This window comes from Lotus japonicus, chromosome 1 (genome assembly GCF_012489685.1).
Source record: "Lotus japonicus ecotype B-129 chromosome 1, LjGifu_v1.2".
Classification (NCBI taxonomy): domain Eukaryota; kingdom Viridiplantae; phylum Streptophyta; class Magnoliopsida; order Fabales; family Fabaceae; genus Lotus; species Lotus japonicus.
The window spans coordinates 75,136,430-75,159,688 of NC_080041.1; the positions used below are offsets into that span (position 1 = coordinate 75,136,430).

The 23,259-nt window shown below is 35.6% G+C and overlaps 1 protein-coding gene and 1 long non-coding RNA gene across 10 annotated transcripts; both read left to right on the top strand.

Annotated features, from left to right (window-relative positions):
• Positions 1 to 2,051: 2,051 nt before the first annotated feature.
• Positions 2,052 to 7,865, top strand: LOC130710648 (protein NRT1/ PTR FAMILY 5.1-like). Its single transcript, XM_057559985.1, has 4 exons — positions 2,052 to 2,200; positions 2,830 to 3,047; positions 3,249 to 3,805; positions 6,581 to 7,865. Exons 1-4 carry the CDS (start codon positions 2,098 to 2,100, stop codon positions 7,422 to 7,424), a joined length of 1,722 nt encoding a protein of 573 aa, XP_057415968.1. The 5' UTR covers positions 2,052 to 2,097; the 3' UTR covers positions 7,425 to 7,865.
• Positions 7,866 to 10,240: 2,375 nt separating this feature from the next.
• LOC130710654 (uncharacterized) lies at positions 10,241 to 16,319 on the top strand. Of its 9 annotated transcripts, none has more exons than XR_009010419.1 (7): positions 10,241 to 11,095; positions 11,446 to 11,508; positions 11,594 to 11,686; positions 11,797 to 12,869; positions 13,341 to 13,620; positions 13,969 to 14,241; positions 14,468 to 16,319. It is a non-coding gene; the product is annotated as an uncharacterized LOC130710654 (long non-coding RNA). The 9 variants fall into 9 exon arrangements; XR_009010412.1 differs by lacking the exon at positions 13,969 to 14,241 and having other exon boundaries at positions 10,286 to 11,095; positions 11,797 to 12,599; positions 12,803 to 12,869; XR_009010410.1 differs by lacking the exon at positions 13,969 to 14,241 and having other exon boundaries at positions 10,286 to 11,095; positions 11,797 to 12,599; positions 12,806 to 12,869.
• The last annotated feature ends 6,940 nt before the right edge of the window (positions 16,320 to 23,259 follow it).

The window sequence follows — 23,259 nt, forward strand, 5'->3', positions numbered from 1 at the left end:
TCTACTGTAGGTACTACACCCTATCTCAATGTTTATGGCAAGAACAATTGGAAAACGTAAAAGTCTTATCATGAAATCACAGCTTTCGGAAAGTTTAGGCTAGACTTGTAAAATAAACCTACAACAAATAACCAGTCAGGCTTAGGCCTTAAGATTTAGAAATAAAACATACTTATTTAAGCAAAGTCTACCTCGATCCGGTCTATCCTCTAATGTCGGCGATCGCTACGAAGCACATAGCTACATGCATCACACTCTTGATAACCACATCCTCGATTTAATAATGATTGAGAGCACCATACAGATATCAGATATGTTATGTTCTCTTTTAACATGCCTCGTGTTACAAAGTTAGAAAAGGAAAGATAAATCGATATGGGTGGTCAAGATAACAAATTAAAGGTTATAATTTGACAAAGTCTAGACTCTGGAAGATGAATTCGTGGTTCATTAATTTGTCACACATCACAACTCTCAATCTCTCATCAAGTGAGTGTAGAATGTCTTTTCCATGTTTATCTAATTAAAGGATCAACAAGAGTCTGATTCATACTACTTAAAAGGGTTTTCCAGGCTCATGAATGTAAACTTTTATGAGTTTAACAATAGTCTCGCTATAATTCCTCTGTTTAATGGTTTAAAATTGGTCTCTGAGTTCACCTCAGTTGACTAATTATATAACTTTAGCATTCATTAATGTAAACCCCAAGCTGATATTGAGTTATAATATCAGTAATATGAATCTGTCTTAGTGTTTCTCCTTTGCATTGTGATTACAAATTGAGACATTTATACATGCTAGTAATTCACTTCTCCATGCACTTTGGTAAACTAACTTTAATTTAATACACACATGAGTTACGGTTAGATGATTGACTTTCTCTTAATAGTGTATAAGGGCTAGATCTCTAGTATTATAATATTCCAAGGCACGATATATATGCATGTTGAGCATTAAGAAAGTTTCTTTGTCCTATTAGCACAGTAATTGCATTTTTGAATCACAGTATCTGCTTCCTATTGCGATGGAGAAAAGTTTCTTTGTCCTATTTTTTTTTAACAATCAGTGATGTAATTGTTGGATGTAAAAAAACTAAAGTTCATTAATTGTTGCCTGTAGCATCAAATGCATGTTTGAGTATGTTATATATATGATTGTGGGATGTAACTTTTAAGAAGTGTAAAAAATATAAGAAGTAATCACTTCACATTGATGAGACTTGAATTTTGCTCTTCTAAGAAATCAATTTTCATACTTTATTACATGGCTTAGGCTTACCACGTCTTAGAAGTTATAATAATGAGAATTTTAACAGTTATAACTTCAGTGTTATACTAATTAGGCAGCCTACTAATTATATCAACGACGTCATTGTGAAATTCTTTTCACAAACTTGAATGGGCGCTTGATGGTGATTCAATTCATTAATTTTTTCATGATAAAAAATTTGTTAGGTTCGGTTCCAATCATCACCATGGATCATTACATACTTCTATAACCATGAGTCGCTTGTAGAGGTACTCATAGATCACCCTCATGCACAATTCTTACATCGACAGCAAGAATCAAATACAAAACGTTCTAAAAGGAAGTGGTCCGTCCGGACAAATTGAGCCAACATGTGTGTTGTTGGTGTTTGATGGTGATTCATGACAGTTTTGATAGTCAAATGTTAGTTGTTAGTAATGTTAGTAAATTAGTCTTCCTCAGGGTTCGAACCCTTCACCCTTATCTCACCCAACCTTTATGTCCCTAGCTCTTACCACTTGATCTATGTTTGTCCCAATTACATAATGTAGCTGAAAAGGCACATAGGCCACCTCCACCGTTTTTCCCCATAACTGCCATTAGCTGGCTTTTCCTCACATTGGCCACTAGTGCCACTTGTAAATGTTTAACACTAAAAATAAAAAATAAAATACAAAATTGACATGCCTATTGCTGACACCATAGAATCACAGGAGAATATTGTGTAATTAATTGTCTTTTAAGTCTATGAAGGGGAGAATTGGAATCTGTATATTAACTCAAAACCATGCAACCATAGTGTAGTGTGTACCTTGATCTTCCATCTCTGGCATTGAAAATTAGCTGAGATGGAAGGAAAAGGTTACACTCTAGATGGCACTGTGGATCTTGCTGGACGGCCTGTGCTTTCTTCTCTAACTGGGAAGCAGAAAGCATGCACTTACATTCTTGGTAAATTCTTATCAGCTTTAAAATTATAAGTTTTTTCTGATTAATGTAAGAAGATGTTGGCATTGGTGTAATGGAATATTGGAATGTACATGTTATCACACCACACACACAGAGACAATATTTGAATGCATTATGCCTCGAATGAGTGAATTGAATTTAAAGAGTGGACCGTGTATATACTCACCTAATTTATGTTGAAATTCAAGTTTTTATTGGAATGATGAGGTAATTAGGGTCGAATTCTAAATCACTTGATCATAGATATTCTAATAAATGTTATGGACTAACGCTATCCCAAATCTTTATGAAAGTGGATGGTGTTATAGAATATATGAAAGTTATCACACAACACACATACACAAACAATAAGCATTGATGCATTCTGCCTCACAATAGGATATCACACTTGAAGCATAGACAATGTATGTAATCACATATTTTGTGCTGAAATTTAATTTTTTATTAGAATAAATAATAATGAGGATAACAAAGATGAAACTCTCAACCACTTAATAGTAGAAATTCTGATGTGAGGACATGAACTAATTATCTCAAAAGTTTAAGATTAGGTGAAGATACATGAATTTTTTATTTATTATACTTCTAACATGTCTCTGTATTAATGCTAGTTTACCGTGTATTGGAAAGATTCGCCTACTATGGGGTAGGAGCAAACTTAGTGAATTTTATGACAACCCAACTCAACAAAGACGTGGTATCATCAATAACCAGTTTCAATAACTGGAGTGGCTTGGCTACGTTGACCCCAATTCTTGGTGCTTACATAGCAGATACTTACACTGGCCGCTTTTGGACAATCACTTTTTCCTTGCTCATATATGCCATAGTAAGTTGTAGTTTTATCAAGAGTTGTGTACATACAGTTTTCAGCATACTTCGAACATACACTTTTATGTCCGATGTACGTAACTGAAAACTAAATGGCTACACATCATTTCCGTTTCCGTGTTATCAATTACATTGTTATTTTCCTTTGAATTATGGACCTTCACATCAAATCTAAGCAGCATTGAAATTTACACTACAGGGTCTTGTGCTTCTGGTCCTGACAACTACACTAAAAAGCTTGAGACCAGCATGTGAAAATGGAATTTGCAGAGAAGCATCTAACTTACAAGTAGCATTGTTCTACACATCACTATACACAATAGCAGTTGGAAGTGGTGCTGTAAAACCCAACATGTCAACTTTTGGTGCTGACCAATTTGATGATTTCCGCCATGAAGAAAAAGAGCAAAAAGTTTCATTCTTCAATTGGTGGGCATTTAATGGAGCCTGTGGCTCTCTAATGGCAACTCTGTTTGTGGTGTACATTCAAGAGAAAAATGGATGGGGTTTGGCCTACAGTTTATCTGCTATTGGTTTTCTACTTTCCTCTATTATCTTTTTTTGGGGTTCCCCAGTTTACAGGCATAAATCCAGACAGGCTAGGAGTCCTTCAATGAACTTTATCAGAGTCCCACTTGTTGCTTTCAGAAATAGGAAACTCCAGCTTCCTTGTAACCCTTCAGAACTGCATGAGTTTCAGTTGAACTATTACATTAGTAGTGGCGCAAGAAAAATTCATCACACTTCTCATTTCAGGTTTGCTCTTCATAACTCAGTTCTTGCTTTTCCTTGAAAAACAGAAATAGATGAATGATTTGTGGGGTTCTTAAAAGAGCCCTGAATGTTGAAGCTTAAACTTTTTAGAGTGAAAGCACATGAATGATTTTTGTATTATTTTTCTAACATAGTGTCTCATGTCAAAGCTCATCGAACTTGAAGCTTAAATCATACATAAACTTGTATGCCTTACGATGAAATTCAATGTTTAGAAAAATTAGACACAAGAATCTAACTTTATAGAGATTCTCATGTTATGTCATGGTCATGGACCAAATATTTTAGAAGTTTACCTTTTAGAAAAAGACAATCGAATGATTTGGATATTATTTTTATGACTTAAATACTCTTGAGGTCCCTGAAATTGTCTCCCGTATAAAAATAAGTCCCTGAAATTTTTTTTTCCGATTCTGAATCCTTGAATTTTTTTTAATCAGAATAGATCCCTACTCTTGTTTCTAGTTTATGTGACTTAATTTGAGTCAATTATTCCACATGACTTTTATATTTTTTTTAAATACACATGAATTAAAAAATAAAATTAAACATTTAAACTTAAAATTAAAATCCTATTAACCTAATTAACCTTAAATCTAATTAACCTTAAATCCCTTAACCACAAGGGGGTGACACAAGTGGTGAATGTGCATTTCCTTAAGAGATTTCGCCTAGGCTTTAGGCCCGGGTTCGATCCCCTCTAAGGTAAAAAATAATACATTTGTAGCTAGGGACATCACTACCGTATCCCGAGCCAGATTAGTCACGTGGGGCCCCTTTCCCCCGTGGAGACTGGTGACCAAAGGGAAAAAAAAAAAACCTAAATCCCTAAATCTAATTAACCTAAATCCAATTAACCTAAAGTTTAATTAGATTAAATTCCCCAAACCCAAACAAGCAGCAAACCCAGAATCAACAACAAAAATACCTTCAAACAAAAAAAAAAATCCAAAAACCCACCCCCACCTCCAGCAACCTTCACCTTCACCTTCAACAAACCCAACCACCATAAACCCCATTCATAGAGACACCTCCCCCAAAACCTCAACCCCACCGCCACCCTTAACCACAAACCCCTCAATCTGAGTTTATGAGAGAAGGAGAAGGAGAAGGAGAAGGGGAAGAGGGTGAGAGAGAGGATTTGTAAATGGATTTGTGAACACCGTTTTCGCACCCTAGAACCCCGACCCCACCACCACCTGTAACCGATCGCAAGAAAGGCACCACTGTTTGCAAAGGATCTCTCTTTCTTTCTCTGGATTTTCGTTCTTTTGCTTGGGTTCCTTGGTGGGTTTTTTCGATCTGGATTCAGCACGGTTTCTTGGTTTTCGGTGCAGAGGAGATCGAAGTCGCGAGGGTGGTTGTTGCCGGTGGTGGTGTTTCAGAGATAATTTAATAATTGGTTTTGGTTGTTGAGTTTGGATTGGTGCAGCACTTTTTGCTCACAATGGTTTTCGGTGCAGCACTTTTTGGTTTAGGTTAATATAATAATTGATTTTGGTTGTTGAGTTTGGATCAGTTAGAAAGGATTTCAGTGCATTTGGGTTTGATTTGTAGGTTATTGTTATAGTTTCTGGTTTTAATGTTATTGTTTTGGGGTGTGAGTTTGATTATCTTGAGCATATGAAGATGAAAAAAATGAAGAAGATGGAGTGTCAAATTGGTTTCTGGGTTAATTTTGATTTGGGGGTTATTAAGATTTTAATTTTATATTTAAATATTTTATTTTATTTTTTTAATCCATGTCTATTTAAAAAAAATATAAAAGTCACGTTAAATATTTGACTCGGTAAAAATTAAGCCACATAAGCTAGAAACATGAGTATGGACCTATTCTGATTAAAAAAAAATTCACGGATTCGGAATCGGAAAAAAAAATTTCAGGGACTTATTATCGTACGAAAGACAATTTCAGGGACCTCCAGACTCCAGAGTATTTAAACCTATTTTTATAATAGAAAGTAACATATAAGATTTAGAGGGGCTTACTACCATAAATTTAATGAAAAATCTGTTTGTTACAAAGGAGTAATAGGTGTTAGGTGAGTAGCAAGAAAAGGCACATGTTCTCTTTTTGCCAATATTTTTTGTTGTTGTTTTACTTCGAAATTAATAAACTTATTTATATAAAAAAAAAAGAGAGGAAAGATTCACATTATCTTTTCTTGCAATTTATGGGATTTGAATTTCCCGCGGTCAAGATATTTTGAAGTCACTGCAGTTATGAATCTTTAACTGTCCAATCTTGATTTGATGACTCAAATTTGAAGAGATCAATTCTATGAGTATAATTGTCATTTTAAATCTTAGTCATCTGATCTTAGATCCGACGGATACCAAATGATGATTGCGTTGACTTTACGAAACTTTGACCAGGAACCCAGATCCCATTTCATGAGCCTCCCTTTTGTGTTGTACATCTCTGTTCAAAAATGAATTTTAGAGAGGACATTTTAATGGTTGAGCACGGAGGAATTTTAGTGTATAGACCTCAAGTAGAAATCTCACAAGAACATGCAAAGTGAGTTTGATGGAAGGATACTAGAATGGTTGAGCATGGAATACTCAGAGAAATAGATACTATTTTGAAGCAATCAATGTGGTTGATAATTGAATCCCAGTTTTTCATTCACAAATTAAACATGCTTGTTAATGGCAAGTTCTAGTACACACACAGACAGCAAAAATGATTTATTTCTTCGACATTGATTCTCTGAATAAATGACTATACTTACATGGACAAATCTGCATCTTAAGTTTCTTAGACAGGGCAGCAATAAGAGAAAGCAACACAGATCTCTCAAATCCCCCCTGCACAGTGACTCAAGTAGAGGGAACCAAGCTTGTCTTAGGCATGTTCCAAATATGGTTACTGATGCTAATTCCCACCAACTGCTGGGCACTAGAATCAACCATTTTCGTCAGGCAAGGCACAACAATGGACAGAACACTTGGCCCCAAGTTCCGTTTACCAGCAGCTTCACTCTGGTGCTTTATAGTCCTCACCACCCTCATCTGCCTCCCCATCTACGACCATTACTTCATACCGTTCATGCGCCGAAGAACCGGCAACCACAGAGGAATCAAATTGCTCCAGAGGGTCGGCATCGGAATGGCCATCCAAGTCATAGCCATGGCAGTTACTTATGCTGTAGAAACTCAAAGAATGAGTGTCATAAAGAAGCATCACATAGTTGGGCCTGAAGAAACAGTTCCTATGAGCATATTCTGGTTATTGCCTCAAAACATTATACTTGGTGTTTCAAACGCTTTCCTTGCCACTGGGATGCTAGAGTTTTTCTATGATCAATCTCCAGAGGAAATGAAAGGCCTTGGCACAACATTGTGCACGAGCTGTGTAGCTGCTGGGAGCTACATTAACACCTTTCTAGTGACTATGATTGATAAACTGAACTGGATTGGGAACAACCTGAATGACTCTCATCTAGATTACTATTATGCCTTTCTTTTTGTGATATCTGCTCTTAATTTTGGTGTCTTTCTGTGGGTGTCAAGTGGGTACATTTACAAGAAGGAAAATACAAGCACAACTGAGGTGCATGATATTGAGATGAGCGCAGAGAAGACTGTGAAGTACTGAATTATTGTTTGGAAATTGGAATAGCTTTCAACATAGGCATCTTGTTATAAGTATCCATCGACATGTCCAAAATGGAAACCGAGTTAGTATGACTCTCTAGCCATGAGTTTGTTGCTGAAGCTTAACTAATGATGTCTCAGAAACCTGAATTTGTCTCACTCAAAATGTACTTAAATAAATTTTTGGCCCAAAATGGGAGGATTAGATTAGCTTAACTTCAAAAAATAAAGGAACCTGATGTTTTGGGTTTAATGAATCCTTTAAGGTAGACAATCTTGTACGAGACAGGAACATTCACATTTTGTCGGGGCTAACTCTCCCATCAACACTTGATTGGCTCCATAGAAAACATTCAAGGAACAAAATTGAATGTAGTCTAAATTAAATTGATTAAATGTGCAATTGAAATAATAATTATAAAGATTACATGTTTGTTATACACTATCTACATTCCTATTTATCAGTTCATATAGAGTGAACAAACTAATTTTTATTTCTCCGTACATTTATATGTTAGAAGAAATATTTATTCCTATTTATCTCTCCATATAATAGTTCAATACTTCAATATGATATTAATTATCATTTTCAAAATACTCTCATGCTCATCTAATAACTCGTAAGTGCAATTGTCTGACCCATACCATCTTTTGATGACATAAGTTCTTAAAACATGTTTCAAAAGTGTTTTATGTTAATCATAAGTATGCAGATTTCCTCTCAAAGGCATTCACCTCAGGAAAATATAAAAGTTATTGTCTCTGATCTTGCAATCTTAGTGTTTGAGTTTCTCAGTGTTACATTGTGTTAGATCCTAAAATTTCTCATCATCTGAGATCGCTAGTTTTTCAAAGTCTGAACTGCATGACCTACACAAAGTCTTCTTCGAATAAAATAAAACATATGTATCAGTATATCTGGATATCCTCACTGTAGGAAAGTCACATATGACACGAGATGATTAACTTCTGTCTCAGAAAGTAAGATAGAGAAATCCTACAAGGACACTGATGTTACAGGAAGGGTTGGTGCTTTTCAGAAGAACATTACTTTGGACAAGAAACAGTACTACGCATCAAATGCCATGTCAGGATGTTCAAATTTAATGAAGGATGCATCGAACAACTACCATTCCTTCTGAGGATATATATAGACAGAGCACAAAAAGAAGATGAAGAAAATGATTTACCAAGCCTTATTTGAGAACACAAAGAAGAGAGGAGTATCACCAAGCGCTAAAACACATTTTTCACATAAAACTTGGCTGTATCTCAACCGTCCACCTGCTGAACATGTGCCCAGTGCACCATCCACATTTATTGTCTGTCATTCTAGCATCCAACGGTATTAACGGATGCTTCATCTATAGAAGGAGATATCTAACTTCAAAAAGAAAATACATTAAGAAATACTACAAAGTCTCTCTTCTCCCCTACTCGAGTTCTACTCCTGAGCTTTTCATACAAGAAAATCAGTTATTACAAAGTTAAAAGCTGACGCTAAACCCGATTTTTAGCGTTGGCCTATAGGCTCATGAGGTAAAAGCTGATGCTAATGAGGATGAGCTAATTTTTAGTGTCGGCCTATAGGCTAACGGTAAATTTTAGCGTCAGTAAAGCCGACGCTATTCACTTGGCAAGAAGACTAACGCAAATGTAATATTTTTTAGCATCAGTCGTATAGGCCGATACTAATTTATGTTGTAATAATTACTCAAGGAGTAATAATTACATAGTGTTCCAAAATGACAAATGTGTTGCATTGAATGGATTTGAATGAAGTCCCACATAGAAAGTGGAGTAACTATTCAAAGCATTTATATATCATTAAATGTCAACCATTCAACAAAGAGACAAAGAGAGGATATAGTGTCACATGTGCATTATTTGGTGGTCCCAAGCTTTTATGTCACTTGTTCCATTCACACCACCCCTCGCCGGTGGGCGTGGGCGTAGAGGCGTCTTGTAGACGGCACTTTAGCACGTCGCATCGGCGGCGACGCGGTTGCCGTAACGTCCGTTTGTTTTTGCTCGTTTTGAATTTGAACTTTGCGACTGTTGGGAACAGACATATCTGTTGGTAACAGACACAATATATGAAGGGTCGCAACCTTCTATATTGTTCTATTTTTGCTTATAAATACAGTACATGTTCAGAATTCCATACATAATCATATCCTCTGTTTTTTTTTCCAGAAAACACTTCGCTGCATTTCGAGTTTTCATTAGTCTTGTGCAAACTCGAAGCAAGGCTGATTATCCTGGGTATTCTTGCATCCAAACTCTAAGACGAAATCAGAGAGTGCTTGAAATACTTTAAGGAAAGTGATTTCATCACGATCAAGCCTATTCAATTTCGAAACAATTTATCGACCCTGGCCAACTGGAAACGATTAGTGGTGGTTTAAAACAGCCACAAACTGCTTGTACTGCTTGCAAAAGAGCTCTCTAGATGTAAAAGAAACAGGGAAAAGAAAAAGCAGAGGAAAATAAAAAGAAAAACTTAATGGTGGACATGGTAGCTTAGCAAAGTCCTGGTTCTGGACGTAACTAGAGCAATCCAGGTAGTGTTATAACCTCCTTTACAAACATAGACAAAGTCATTTCCTGGCCGAGCAAACCCACAAAAATCACCACTAGCCTCACAACAAGTGACACCACAAAAGTATAAGCACCACAATCCATGGCCCTCAAAAGCAAGATTTGAATCATATGTTGTTTCATATTCAAAAGGAAAGAAACCAATGAGATTAGAGTTACCTTAAAGAAATCTGGTTCATTCATATCCTTCCATTCTGCATGGTTGACAGGCTTATCTCTAACAACCACTTGCCCATGCTTGAGTCCTTCTGAAAACCATTGTGTACATGGAGAGAAAAACAGAAAAGCATATAGTTGCATCATGATTGAAGTGAAAATAACTCAAGGATGATTGAAGTGAAAATATTTCTGAAGGAAGAGGAGATTTAAAGCAAGGCCGTGCCTGCATACTCAGGGGAAAGGTATCCAAATGTCCAAGAAAGCAAATAAACCATTCCTATATTCACCAGTCCACAACCAAACCCTATTCACTTTCCATTCCCAACACCACAACGCCATTCCTTCTTCATCTCCACATCCCTATGTGTTATGGTGTGAGGAGCATCTCTCACTGTTATAGCATAAGAGGGAGGTATCTACTACACCTTAAAAGAGAGACAAGAAATTACTATTCCTAAGAGAACTTGCAATCTGGGCCGTTTATTTGACTCTCTCTCCATTTTCACTCTTTAATCCTGGCCCTTCATCTGTGAGACTTTTTCTCCTCTATTCTACTCGAGCTTGACGTCACAGAACGCGTTGATGGAGTATGTGAAGAAGGATAGGAGTGTGTTCATGGTTTGATTTCGTGGGTAATCATCATCCCTCAGGCCCTGTCTCTGTAGCGTGAGCGACGTCCTCTGTTCCAGTGGTTAGGTTTAGGTTTGGTTGCAGAAGGAATCAGGAATACGCACTGTTGAGCACAATTTTGTGTCACCATGACCCATGTTTCTTCAATCCTTTCCGTGTTAGGTGAAAATCAGAAGGAAGATAATAGATTATTCAGGAAATTGTTCAATTTGTTGTCAGAAGCTGAGCGAAATCGGAAAGAGTTCCTATTTCTTCGCCAGTTGAAGCTTCCTTAGATGTCAGGTTAGTACAAGAAGGTTGGTATCCAGTCTGTGCCAGCCTGTTTATTTGTTGATTTCAATTTGTTGAGAACAATTTCAATCATGACTGGGTTTCCCTTCCAATTGTCTATAAATACTCCTATTGTTTGTTGTATATGTGTGCTTGCTTATTCATTCCTGTTGTTGCTATTTCTCCTACTATCTTATAATCGCTCTCCCCTGCAATCTTTGAGATTAGTTGATACTTGATTGAGTCCATGCTCATGCTACATTTGTTTACTGATATGAGATCAAGCAATCTATTTGCATGGTTTCTGCTATCGTTGTGTTGCTATTCTCCATTTATACAAACTAAAGGGGTTCCTTTTTTAGGCTCTACCTACTTCCAAAGGCCAAGCTCTTGCACATGAGTATGGTATCAAGTTCTTTGAGACTGTGAGTAGCAATATGCTTGACAATAAGTTTCATTAATTTACATGTGATTTCTTTTATATTCATATTAATTAAAAAACAAATGCAGAGTGCAAAAACAAACTTGAATGTGGAGGAGGTTTTCTTTTCAATAGCAAGAGACATCAAGCAGAGGCTTGCAGACACATATTCTAGAGCTAAGGTTTTTTTTTTACTCTTTATTGTCTGTACTTCTTTTGAGTGTATGCATGAACTGAGCCTTCTCTCTATCTCTATCTCTAGATTTTTTATCAGTTTATAATGATTATGCAGATGATTCTAATGAATTGGCAAAGAATAATGGTGATGGAGAGGATACTTTCAAGCTGTCCTATTCTGATGCTGAGTGAAGAATTAGAGGAAAAGAACCTTCAGAAAAGTTTTGTTCCTTGAACAAACCTCAAAGATGGATGAGGTATTTTGCTTGCATTTGAATTTGGGGCTGAGGTATTAATTTATGGTTGAGAAAAGAGGTGGGGGCGGTAGTTGTGGACTGAGGTGATGGTTGTGGTATGCAAGCAGATGCTTAAGAAAGGGTGAAGGGTTCCATAGTTGAGGGAGAAGGAGGTGTCGCGGCTGTGTGTTTTGGGTTAGGGAAGGAGAAGGTTGAGTCAGTGGTGGCGGGACACTATTCAGGAGAGAACTTTTTTTGTTTGTGTTCCAATTATTTTTTGGCCCAACTTATCCTAGCCGGTTCATCCTATTAATTTTTTTAGCCTAGCTTTTTGTTGGCCCATGTCATGTTATAGGTCATCTTTTATCTTTTTAGTTTACCACTTGTCCTTCCCATTAGTCTACCGTTTAACAGTGAGGAAGGAGAAGAGAGGATGGTGGAAGGTGATGGAAAGGAATAGCAAGAGTGAGAAGAGAAGATGATGGAAGGGAAAGGACGATTTTTGTCATCCACCGTAGATAGGGTGAGAATTAGAAGGAGAAGAGAAGATGATGGAAGGGGAAGGACCAAGTGTACGGTTAGGGGATGACCGAAAATATGACATATGTTGCTTCATTGAAGCAAGAAGGAGGACAGAAGAAGGTTGAAGGAGAAGAGAAAAATTCCACTGTTTGATTATCAGGTCTATGTAGTAACCTTTCTGTCTTAACTTGTATTGTGGCAAGGCTGATATGGGTGCTATTCCTTTTAACCAACTTTGAATTTAGATCTAGCTAGCTACCATATGTCAAGTTATATCTAATTGTTTGTAAATGGTATTATAAAACCAATCATTGGTTTGCAGTATGATAATGTTTTGTTTTGTTTGATACATGTGGTGCCTAGAAGGTTATTATCAAAGATGTTGCTGCTCCGAATTACACATCTAGAAAGCCAAGTAAATAAGTTGCAGGTAACTGTATGTCTTAGTAATCTTTGGTATACTATCCAAGTCTAATCAGAAATGTAAATTCTCATTGACCTATTCATCAATGAGTTATTTAGTTAATCTTATTTAAGAATGTATTTGACCACATTAAGAAAATTGATTTTTTCTCATCCCATGACATTGATATATTCTGTTCATTTTTCATACGCATAAAGTATGATAAGTAGCTTTAGTTAGTGATTGTCATTTTGAAAGGTTGCATACAACTTTCTTCCAAGTAATTTAATAATGAATTATTTCATGGTAAAATGGCAGCCTTCATCCTAACCAGGTAAGCATGATTAGTAACTAAAATATATGTTTTCTGTAGTTGTTAAACTTCAATCCCTTTTGCAATCAGGGGTAAATAATGATAAGTAAGAAATTATGGTTTGGTTTTATGCTGAACATGATTAGATTTGTTATTGAACTTCACTTCTTTTCCTTGCTTTCCAGGTTCCGTGACTACTTTGTATTTTTTCTATCCAAGAACTTACTTTTACATAAAAGTTTGTGATAGAAAAGTCTGTTATTTCAAATCAAATGATATTATTTTGGTCAACTCAACTCAAAGGGTTGGAGGGTTTGTCTCAAGAAGAGCTTTTTCTATGGCAACCTGTGAAGGATATCATTGTAAATGATCCATGATTAGGTCTCATTCTCATTGATATTGGTCTTGCCTATAAACAGCTCTCTCTGTCTCTCTTAGAAGTTCCCCCAGTTTGCAGATCCTAAGGTAACTGTCTCTTTTGTGTTTGTGTATTTATAGCTGTTATTTATTGATGATAACTTCAAATTTGAATAGAAATCACTATGTAAAAGAATATGCATGCTATTTTCATCTCATCCATTATAATTTTGAACATAGTAATTTGAATCAGTTTCTTCTACTTAGAATCAATTCTGACAATTGAAGCTACTCATATCAATTTCTCCTCATAATTAAGTTGTCTTTCAAATCAACTATTGAAGAATTTTGAAACATATAATGAGACCGAATGTATTTCAATTCTCATCTATTTTAGCTTCAAAGATTTTGTTTTGCATGTAGAATTTTGATTTAAAAGTAGAATGTGGTGTGCAGGTCTTTCAAGGAATATTGAAGGAAGGAAGAGCTTTGGTTTTCTAGATCTGAGATAAAAGTTTATTTAGTTGAAAAGATGTCTTCTTCTTTTCCCTTCCAATTTTTTTTAAAGATATAATTATGTGGTGTAATGTGCATATAGTAGATAGATACTATGAGGCTTGTGACTTAATTAGAAAGCAGTTGAGAGGGGGGGGGGAGAAACTGATAGAGGTGTTCGTTGTAAAAAAGTGTTTTGGCAATCTTGCGAGCAGCTTTTTTCTGATATTGTAGGTATCATATCATTTCTTTCTTTCCTTTTATGTTTTCTTTTCACCTTACTAAGAGGGAAATTATTCTTTGAAACTAAAGCCTACTTGGCTTTGCTCAAAATACTCACAGAAAGTTAGTCACTGGTGTTGATTTTTCTTGCAGTTAGTTAGTCACTGCGGTTTTTTTTTTCTAGTGATTTAGCATCTCACTTTTTCATTGTTATCAATGTATTTGTCGCTTGCTACAGAAACCTTCTAAGTGAAACTTGGGCCCCTAAATGAGCAAACTAGCAAAGAACATGAGCAACTTGAAGTCATTCCTCTTCCAGAAAAATCTATGGATGTTGAAAGGCTAGGACCTGGAAATTAGTTTTTCAAGAGAAGGTGGAAAAGGAGGCCAGATTGTAGACAAAGTTGAAATTGCAGTTCAAATTACACACAACCAAACCGGTGTCACAATTCACTGAACAGGTTATTTTTCCTCTTTTCATACTTATTTAATATGTGAACCCATCTTCCATGTTTCTGAGGCTTCTTTGGAACATAACATAGTTGGAGACAATTTATATTTTATACGTTAGAAATATATTTTAGTCTCATGTTAAGAAGATCCAAGATTCAAACTTAACTCACAAAGTGTTTCTTCTTTAGGAATTATTATCCCCACTTAACTCTTCCTAGAATCATAACCTGAAATACTGATTAAGAAATCTTAATCCTGATATTAGTATACAATTGAGAGGCATTTATTTCATAGTTTCTTAAATCCTCACAGATTAACACTATGGATTTTACTGCGATAAATTCACACCAAACTCATGCAAATGAGAATTGAAGTGCATGGTTAAAAGGCATTATGTTAAAGATTCCATGACAATGATTTTGATTATTGGTGTTGGCCTGGTCATCCTCCTAACTTGACACTTTGAACCCAGAGATTAGATCCTTGTGGTATGCTAAGTTTTATTTTCAGACTTCTGTTGGTTCCACTCCTCTTTCCATATGGAATGTGCCTTTCGTCTTCAATGGTCTTGAGGTTTGTTAATTTTTTCAAGGTTTATTTATTTATTTATTCTTGTGGTTTTTATCATGTTTTTGGACTTGGAATCTTCGTTTGCAAAGTTTTCAAAGCTAACACTTTCATCTCATGCATTCGGTTTAGGGAAAAGGGAAATAAATGATGTGCTTTGTAAGGAACTCATTATCACCAGCATCCATTTCCATGATAATGATTGATGATATGCATGCAGACCTTATGGCCCAAGCATTTATCGTATATGCTGGAGAAATCATTAGGATATATAATTAACAATTTATCCACATGGTGACTCTAATCATCAATGACCTCATAATTTGGGATTATCTATCACACAAATGTTTTCTCAAAGCACTATGTCCAGCAGCAGATAAAATACATGTTGAAAATTAATAGAGGCCAGTATCATCCCACCTATAGGTTTCACCCAGAGGCTAGAGTAGTAGCTTGGTTGTTGTGCTTGTGCCAAGTTGGACTTGAGAAGAAGGAGGATGGGAGTATGATGAAAAATAACAAAACACTCCTGAGTGAAGATTCAACTAATGTAAGAAGATTTTGGAATTTGGCAGCTTCCTATGAAGCTAAACCGTCGTGGTATTTAATTACTTATTGCAGGTCCATGTCTCGAGTTGTTTGCTTTGGCATCTGAAATCTTTGTATTTATTCATTTTTGGAGAACTCTAAGAGGTAGCTACTAGGGTGATGTGTTTAGTCTTTAACTTTGTAATTGTCTTTGATTTACTCGGAAGTTTCTCATGACTAAAGTGTGCCTAATTGCAGGTACTTGCCTAAAGTTGGTTTGGTATGAACTTTGCAGGCCATCGCTTAGTGGTAATATCATCTATTAGGATATTATCATGATTGTGTTGATTTTTTAAAAATTCATAAAATAGAGAACAACTTTCATTCAGGTGCTATTTGGTATTGGTGATTTAAATTGTAACTCAGTCATGATTTTGACTTTGGACATACAATTCCTATATAGAAGTTGTAGGAAATATATGTTAAGATTTTATTTTAGTTAATTTTACCTTAGGAATGCTAACCATTGATCCTAAATTTAAGTTGGTTCTACTATTTATATTTTTGAAATATTTTATATCTAAAGATACAAAACTACAGTTGAGAACTGTTTAGTACCTAACTATAAAAGTCAGTTTGTTATCATCTAAAAGCAATGGTATTTCATAAATAAATTACAATAGAAATAACAAGTTATATTATTTTTACATACATTTAACACTTTCGTTTATTTAAAAACATTATTAATCATAATTTTTTTTGTTTTTTTTTTTAAATTAATTTTTTTTGTTAATAATAGACATATATGATATGGTTTAGTAATGTATTTTCAATTTCAAATCTTACCAATTTTGGTTATTGTGTAATGGGCATCCGTCACATAAAGTTATTTTGTTGACTACGTAAATTTAGAGATTAAACATGATTGCATAACAATAGAATTATGAAAACGCGTTTTGTAAATTTTTTTCATATAAATTCATAATAGAATATCTTTTTACTTTTTATCAATAAGTAATTTTAACTTTTAAAATTATGGGGCCCTTCTTTTCCTATGTAACCAAAAAATTATGGAGGGTGGATTTTCTTTTTTGTCTACCAATGCACAAGGAGTATATTAAACTTTGCAGGGGTATTTTAGAATTTACTCCTTCCCTTTTATGGATGTGTACCACTTTGCATCTCCTTCCCCCTCTCTCCCGCCCTTTAAACCTACAATATTCCACCACTGGCTAGCCCTTGCCTCTCTTCTCAACTTTTTTTTTTAATCATTTATGCATTTCTAACTAAAACGATAACGAAGTTATTATATAAATTATTAGAGAAAAAGTTTCCTGCACCGACATTGTAAAGTTTTTTTACAACGTCAACCAATCAGATTTCATGAATAATAATAAGACAGTAAAAACCCACATACATGTGTTTTATATACATTAAAGCTATTAATTGTTTTAGTGTCACCTGTATACTGACAAAGATAATAATAAAATGTGTTGATTTTAGATAATTGAGTAGATTATATGTGAATTAATTTGTTCACCTTGATAAATTAAAGAATTAAATAGGTTAAATCGTAGAATCGCTCGTCCGTGCATTGCACGGAAACGGGTTACGATCCTAGTGGATATATATTTTATAACCACATTGGACGAGGAGTAAAACACATTAGTGAACGACACTACATCTTTCATCTAAAACCTTGCAATGAGTGTATGGTTCATTTTACTTATAAACTATTAATTACTCTCATTTTTACTCAGTGTGGGACTTCTTTGTTTATTATTATAATATTATTATTATTGTTCACACTTGAAAAATTTCCAACAATCTCCCCTCAAGTGTGAGTATCATTATGTAACCACGCTTCCCCTCAGCTGGGTTATTACGGCTATCAGGGTCGTAATCATCGGTTTGATACCTGTTGTTATGGTGTGAGAGGATACCTCACCGGTTATAAAAGAAAAAAAGGATAAATGTATGCTTCCTATGTTCCTCAATCCCATTTTCATGCACATCTGTGGCACTTTCTTCCTCATCAAAATCTATGACAGCAAGCAAGCTTCTCCAACACAATGGAACTTGTACCGTGACTGAAAACCCAATAAACTTACATAAGCATTTCATCAAACAAGTAGTCTGCACATACAAATTAAACAGCTCAGACAACATCCAACATGAACAAACATTACACAATGAAAACATGCAATTATTTGATGATCCAATCATTCCTATTGAAAGTGCTCACGAATGAGGAAGCAGCAGAAATGGTAAAAGTGAAGAGGAGGGAGGAGAAAGACCTGCTTCTCGCTGATGAGTAGTTAGTTAGAGCCTGTCCTTGAAGGCGGACGGAGGGGGTGAGACGTGGGTGACAGTTGAGGCCAGGGGCGTGTGATGAAGATGGAAAGAGCTTTCATCCACACTTTTTTTTTTCTAGTTCAACTTCCATTTTTAATTAGTGAGAATGAAAGTTTAACTCATTGCCAATGTGGTGAACACTGAACACAAGATGGGTCGTGTCTTGTTGGTGGAAAGTCAACCTAATTGCGGTGTAATTATTAAAATCTTCTAATTGAGATAGCACACTTAAGGGCAGATAGATGAGATATCATGTGTGAGTGAGTCTCATATTGAAAGAAAATGAAAGTATTGTGTCATTTATATATGTGAGATGACTCATACACCAATGACTTAAGACTTTGAATGAAAAATGTGATGTCCAATTCATTTGTGATTTGCTCTTTTAAGTTAATTCTGAGATCCCCTTAGAGTTTTAGGTCTCTCACGGCCCAATAGTGGCTTTAGAGCCAATAGTTGGTTTGACCATTGTAATCTTGTATCAAAAGTTTTCTTGACAATGGTGGCTAGGCTGCAAGTCCTGTTGATGCACAATCAATGACGGTACAAGTATTTGAAGGTTCCCGCTTGAGATGAATTCACATTTGAGGGGAGATTATTGACATGTCAAGTGCGAGTTAGAAGTTCAACATTGGATGAAAAAGAAGTTTTGAATATTTTATAAGTCGGATGACCCATACACCTAATGCCTTGAGGTTTTTGGTGAAAGATGTGGTGTCTTATCCACTTGTATTTTGCTCTTAGCCTAATGTGGAGACCCCCTAGTTTTAAGCATCTCATTTGGCCCGACAAGATGCTCAAGGACATTCCTTTGAACTTTTCTGACGTTGGTTAAGGGGATATTCCTGGTCAGCCACCAGATAACACCAAAGAATTACAAGGGTTGTCTTTTCGAGATATGGTCATTGGGAAGAAGGGTGGTTCAATTGTGCACAAAAGTTTAATATTTTTTTCCATAAGTTAGTTTACATTAAATTTGAGAATGTTAATCGCCTGCTCCGAAGGTGTATGCTACAAATTCGGTTCATAAGGAACTTTGATCATTTTGGAAAGTTACTTTGATCATCAAATTACTTGGGTTATACTTTGATGAAGCAAAAGATTCAAACATTGTAGAAGCTTTAGGGAGGGTTCTAGACATCTAACTAACAAATGTAGATTGTGGATTCTTCATGGTGAAATTTGATTGTGATGAGGATAGGGGAAAGGTCTTGCACGGAGGTCCTTGGATGATTTTTTATCATTACCTCTAAGTTATACTCAATAGAGGTCAAATTTCATTTCTTATGATTCTGCCGTATAAGACGTTAGTGTGGATGCGTCTTTTAGGCTTAAACCTAGCCTATTATGACGAAAGCTTCCTCATCGCTCTAGCATCATGCATCAATGGGCAAGCTTGTGAAGGTAGATGAAAACATGTTAAAGATGCATCGTGGTTGATCTATGGTATTGTTTTTTTTTTTTTTGGTCTTGACCAAGGTATTCCCACAGCCGACAGCTGTGAGACTAATCTCTCGCCCCACGGTCAGCGCACTAAGCGGCAGGGGGCTGACCAATGAGTTTTTTCTATTCGCAAGAGTTGTGATTCGAACCCTCAACCACTTGCTTAAAGGATAAAGTGCTGAACCACTGCACCAACCCACTTGGTTAATCTATGGTATTGTTTAAATCACTCATTAACCACACTATTAAATTAAATAATAATTTTATTAAAAATAACCAACAGACAGACAAGTTAAGCACAGGGCCGGCCCAAGGGTAAAATCATCCAAGCAAGGGCTTTAGGCCTCCAATTTTTTTTTTTACTAAGTAAAAAAAGCCTCAAAAAACCTAACATTAATAGTTTCATACTAAGCCTAAAAAAACCTCACTATAAAGTTTTTGCTTTATGCCTCATTTATTTTTGGGCCGGCCCTGTTAAGGAAGGAGGAGGCCCGCGATAATTTGTATGATATACCAGCAATATGTTACAGCATTAGGACATTAAAATAGTATTGCTCCGCAAGAATACTAAATAGCCCCGTACGATGATACCTCTCCCTCAAATTTAAACTTATTAAACTTTTTTTACTTCTAAATCACACTTTTAATTTGTTTTCATTCTCAATTGTACAATTAATTATTTATTTGTCCAATGCACCTTTTTTGAACTTCTCACGTAACTAAGGCCCCGTTTGGGAAAACACCTTAATTAAGCGTTTATGGTCATAAGCGACCATAAGCGCTTATGGCATAAGCGCTTATTCTTATGCTATTTTTAAAAAAATATTGAAATAAATTGAAAATAAGCATAAGTTTGTTTTCATAAGCTACTCATTAAAGGGCATAAATTGTTTACATAAGCTCTCCCAAACATTTACGCATACGCTTATACTATTAGATAAACTCAAATTAGCTCTCTCAAACGGGGCCTTATTCTCTCGCGCATGTGTGCTTATATTCAGTTGTAAATGACTAACTACAAAATGTGCTTCTTTCTCATGAGTGAGAATCAAACTCTCAATCTCATTAAGAGACACGGTGAACAACTACACAACATACTCACAATTACTTTTTAGACTTTCATTTAGATGCTAACTAACAATTTACTAAGATATTATCATTTTTTTACATCGGAAAACATTTAAATTACCCTTCCAAAAATTAATCCCTTGTTTTTCCCTCTCCGATCCATATATATGTCTTCCTCAATTCTTCCACTTGAGCTACTTTTCAGGGACAACATTGTGATTTTTTATCACTCGCTTTTCATATTAATAAAATCGTAGCTTCCTTTTCTATGAATTATTTATATTAATGAAATAAAATTGTTTATATAAATCTTGAAAACGGTGAAAAGTGAAAACATAAATCATGAAGTCAATCCATGGAAAATTTTGATTTTGACTTGAAAAGCTTGCTAATGCTTTTCTTTTATGTTTGGTTTGAGGGAGAGGGAAGGAAAAAATGCTAAAAGAAAGAAAATTAAACATAAAATTCAAGATTCCTTCCCCTGTTTGGTATGTTTTTAAAAACTATGATGGAAAGAAAAAGTTGTGCACCCCATATGAAATTGCTTCTCTCCCACTATGGAGAGAAAAGGAAGCAGCACACCATTTTTTTACAAAATCTCTATTATACCCTTATCAAAATGCATATATTACTTAGTTTATGTATATATTACCTGGACAGTAGTAATTTAAATGAGGGTATGATACCTTAAATGATATAAAACCTCTTTATCTCCAATTTTTTTAACTTCTAAAAGCCTCTATCACCATCATTCATGAGCATTTTAGTAGATTATCTCATTATCTTGTCATTCGCCAGACACCAATTTTCATATCTCACCCTTACTATGGTCAATAACTCTCTTATTCTTACATCGCATACATTTCCACTTCCACCACTAAATTCTTACTTTAAAAGAGCTGCAACAACCAACATGACGTTTAAGATTCCAACAAAAGTTAAAAGGTCTAATCTCCTCTTTTTCTCTACCCTTCAATTTCACAATTTCATCTAGTCGGGGTACCGTACCCAAAAGAATTTCAGGATACCATAAAATTTGCCTTTTTTAATATATTACTTATCAAAATACATATATGTTCAATTTTTTCAATATAATATTGTAATTTAATTTAAGTATATAATACGACAATTATAGTAATTTTTAGTATGAAGGCTTAATTGCAGTTTTCATCCCTTATCTTAGGCTCTTGAGCAATTTTGATCCCTTTATTTAAAACGAGCAATTTTGGCACACTAAAGATCAAAATGTGACAATTAGGTTCTTCCGTCAAATTGCTAACAGACGTTATCTATGTGGACCTCATTAATGACGTGGACCTGACAGTATGTGCCACTAGGATGCCATCTCAGATACTTTTCTTTTAAAAATAAATTATCTCCAATTCTTATTCCTTTTCTTTTAATTTTCCTTTTTCTTTTTCTTCTTTAATTTTCATCTTCATTCTTCTTCTTTCTCCTCCTTCACGGCATCCCGTTCACCCCTACTCTCTTCTTCTTCTTCAACCTCCATTCATCTGATCACTTTCTTCTTCTTCTTCAACCTTCACCCTCTCACTGCCCAGAACCAAAATGAGTGGGATCTGTGGGATGAATCCAGAAGCAAAAACGTGAATCCATAACCAAAAAATCGAAACCAGCGCTCTATTGTCCAAGTTTGAAGATCCTAAGCAGGGATTGAAGCAATATTGAAGCTTTACTATCCAGATGAAAACCCTAAGCAGAGAGTGGAGACAACAACAAAACCCCCCATCTTCTTCAGCAGAGAGTGGAGGTAACAACAAAACCCCCAATCTCCATTGAACCCATCACAACACCCATCTTCTGTACCGAATTTGTGGAGGTAAGGGGGTGGCGCAGATCTGTGGATCTGGGCTTGAGTTTGGATGGGGGAGCTTTCAAAGATGGCGAACACGCGGTGGCAACAGACGGAGATGAGGAGGATGGCGCAGTGGCTCCTAGGGACAATATTGACTTGATTTTTCCCTCTCCAATTCATATATATGTCATCCTCAACTCTTTCACTTGAGCTACTCTTCAGGGACAATATTGTGATTTTTATCACTCGCTTTTCATATTAATAAAATCGTAGCTTCCTGTTTACCGTGATATTTGGTAAACAAACATCTTCCAAGTTTGACTGGAAAAAGTTTAAGAGTTTTGCGAATTAAGGGTTCTTTTGGGAAAACGTCTTGCCAAAGCACGTGTGAAATCGGGTTTTTCGACAACCGTGTGTAAAAGGATAAAAGGAAATAAAGATTCGAAGACAAAACACAAGACAATCAAAAGTGCTTGAAGATAAAATTCACTAATTGAAAAGTTTTACATAAATCCAAACTCATAAATTCGACAGTAAATCTAACAAAAGCAACAGCGGCAACGAATTCGAAAATCTAAGTGCATGAATTGTAAACGGCTGGTTCGGCAACATACTCTTCCATGATCACGTTAGGCTCGTTGAGTCTCTTAGATGTGGACATGAGAGCTTTGTAGTGATTTTTAGAGCTCAGTTGGGAACCCCTTTTCTGAATTGGATTCTCCTATTTATAGAACTTCATGTCCCGCGTGTCCTTGGCGGTTTTCTTCCTTATTGGATGGGTTAGTGGGTCTGATTCCCCC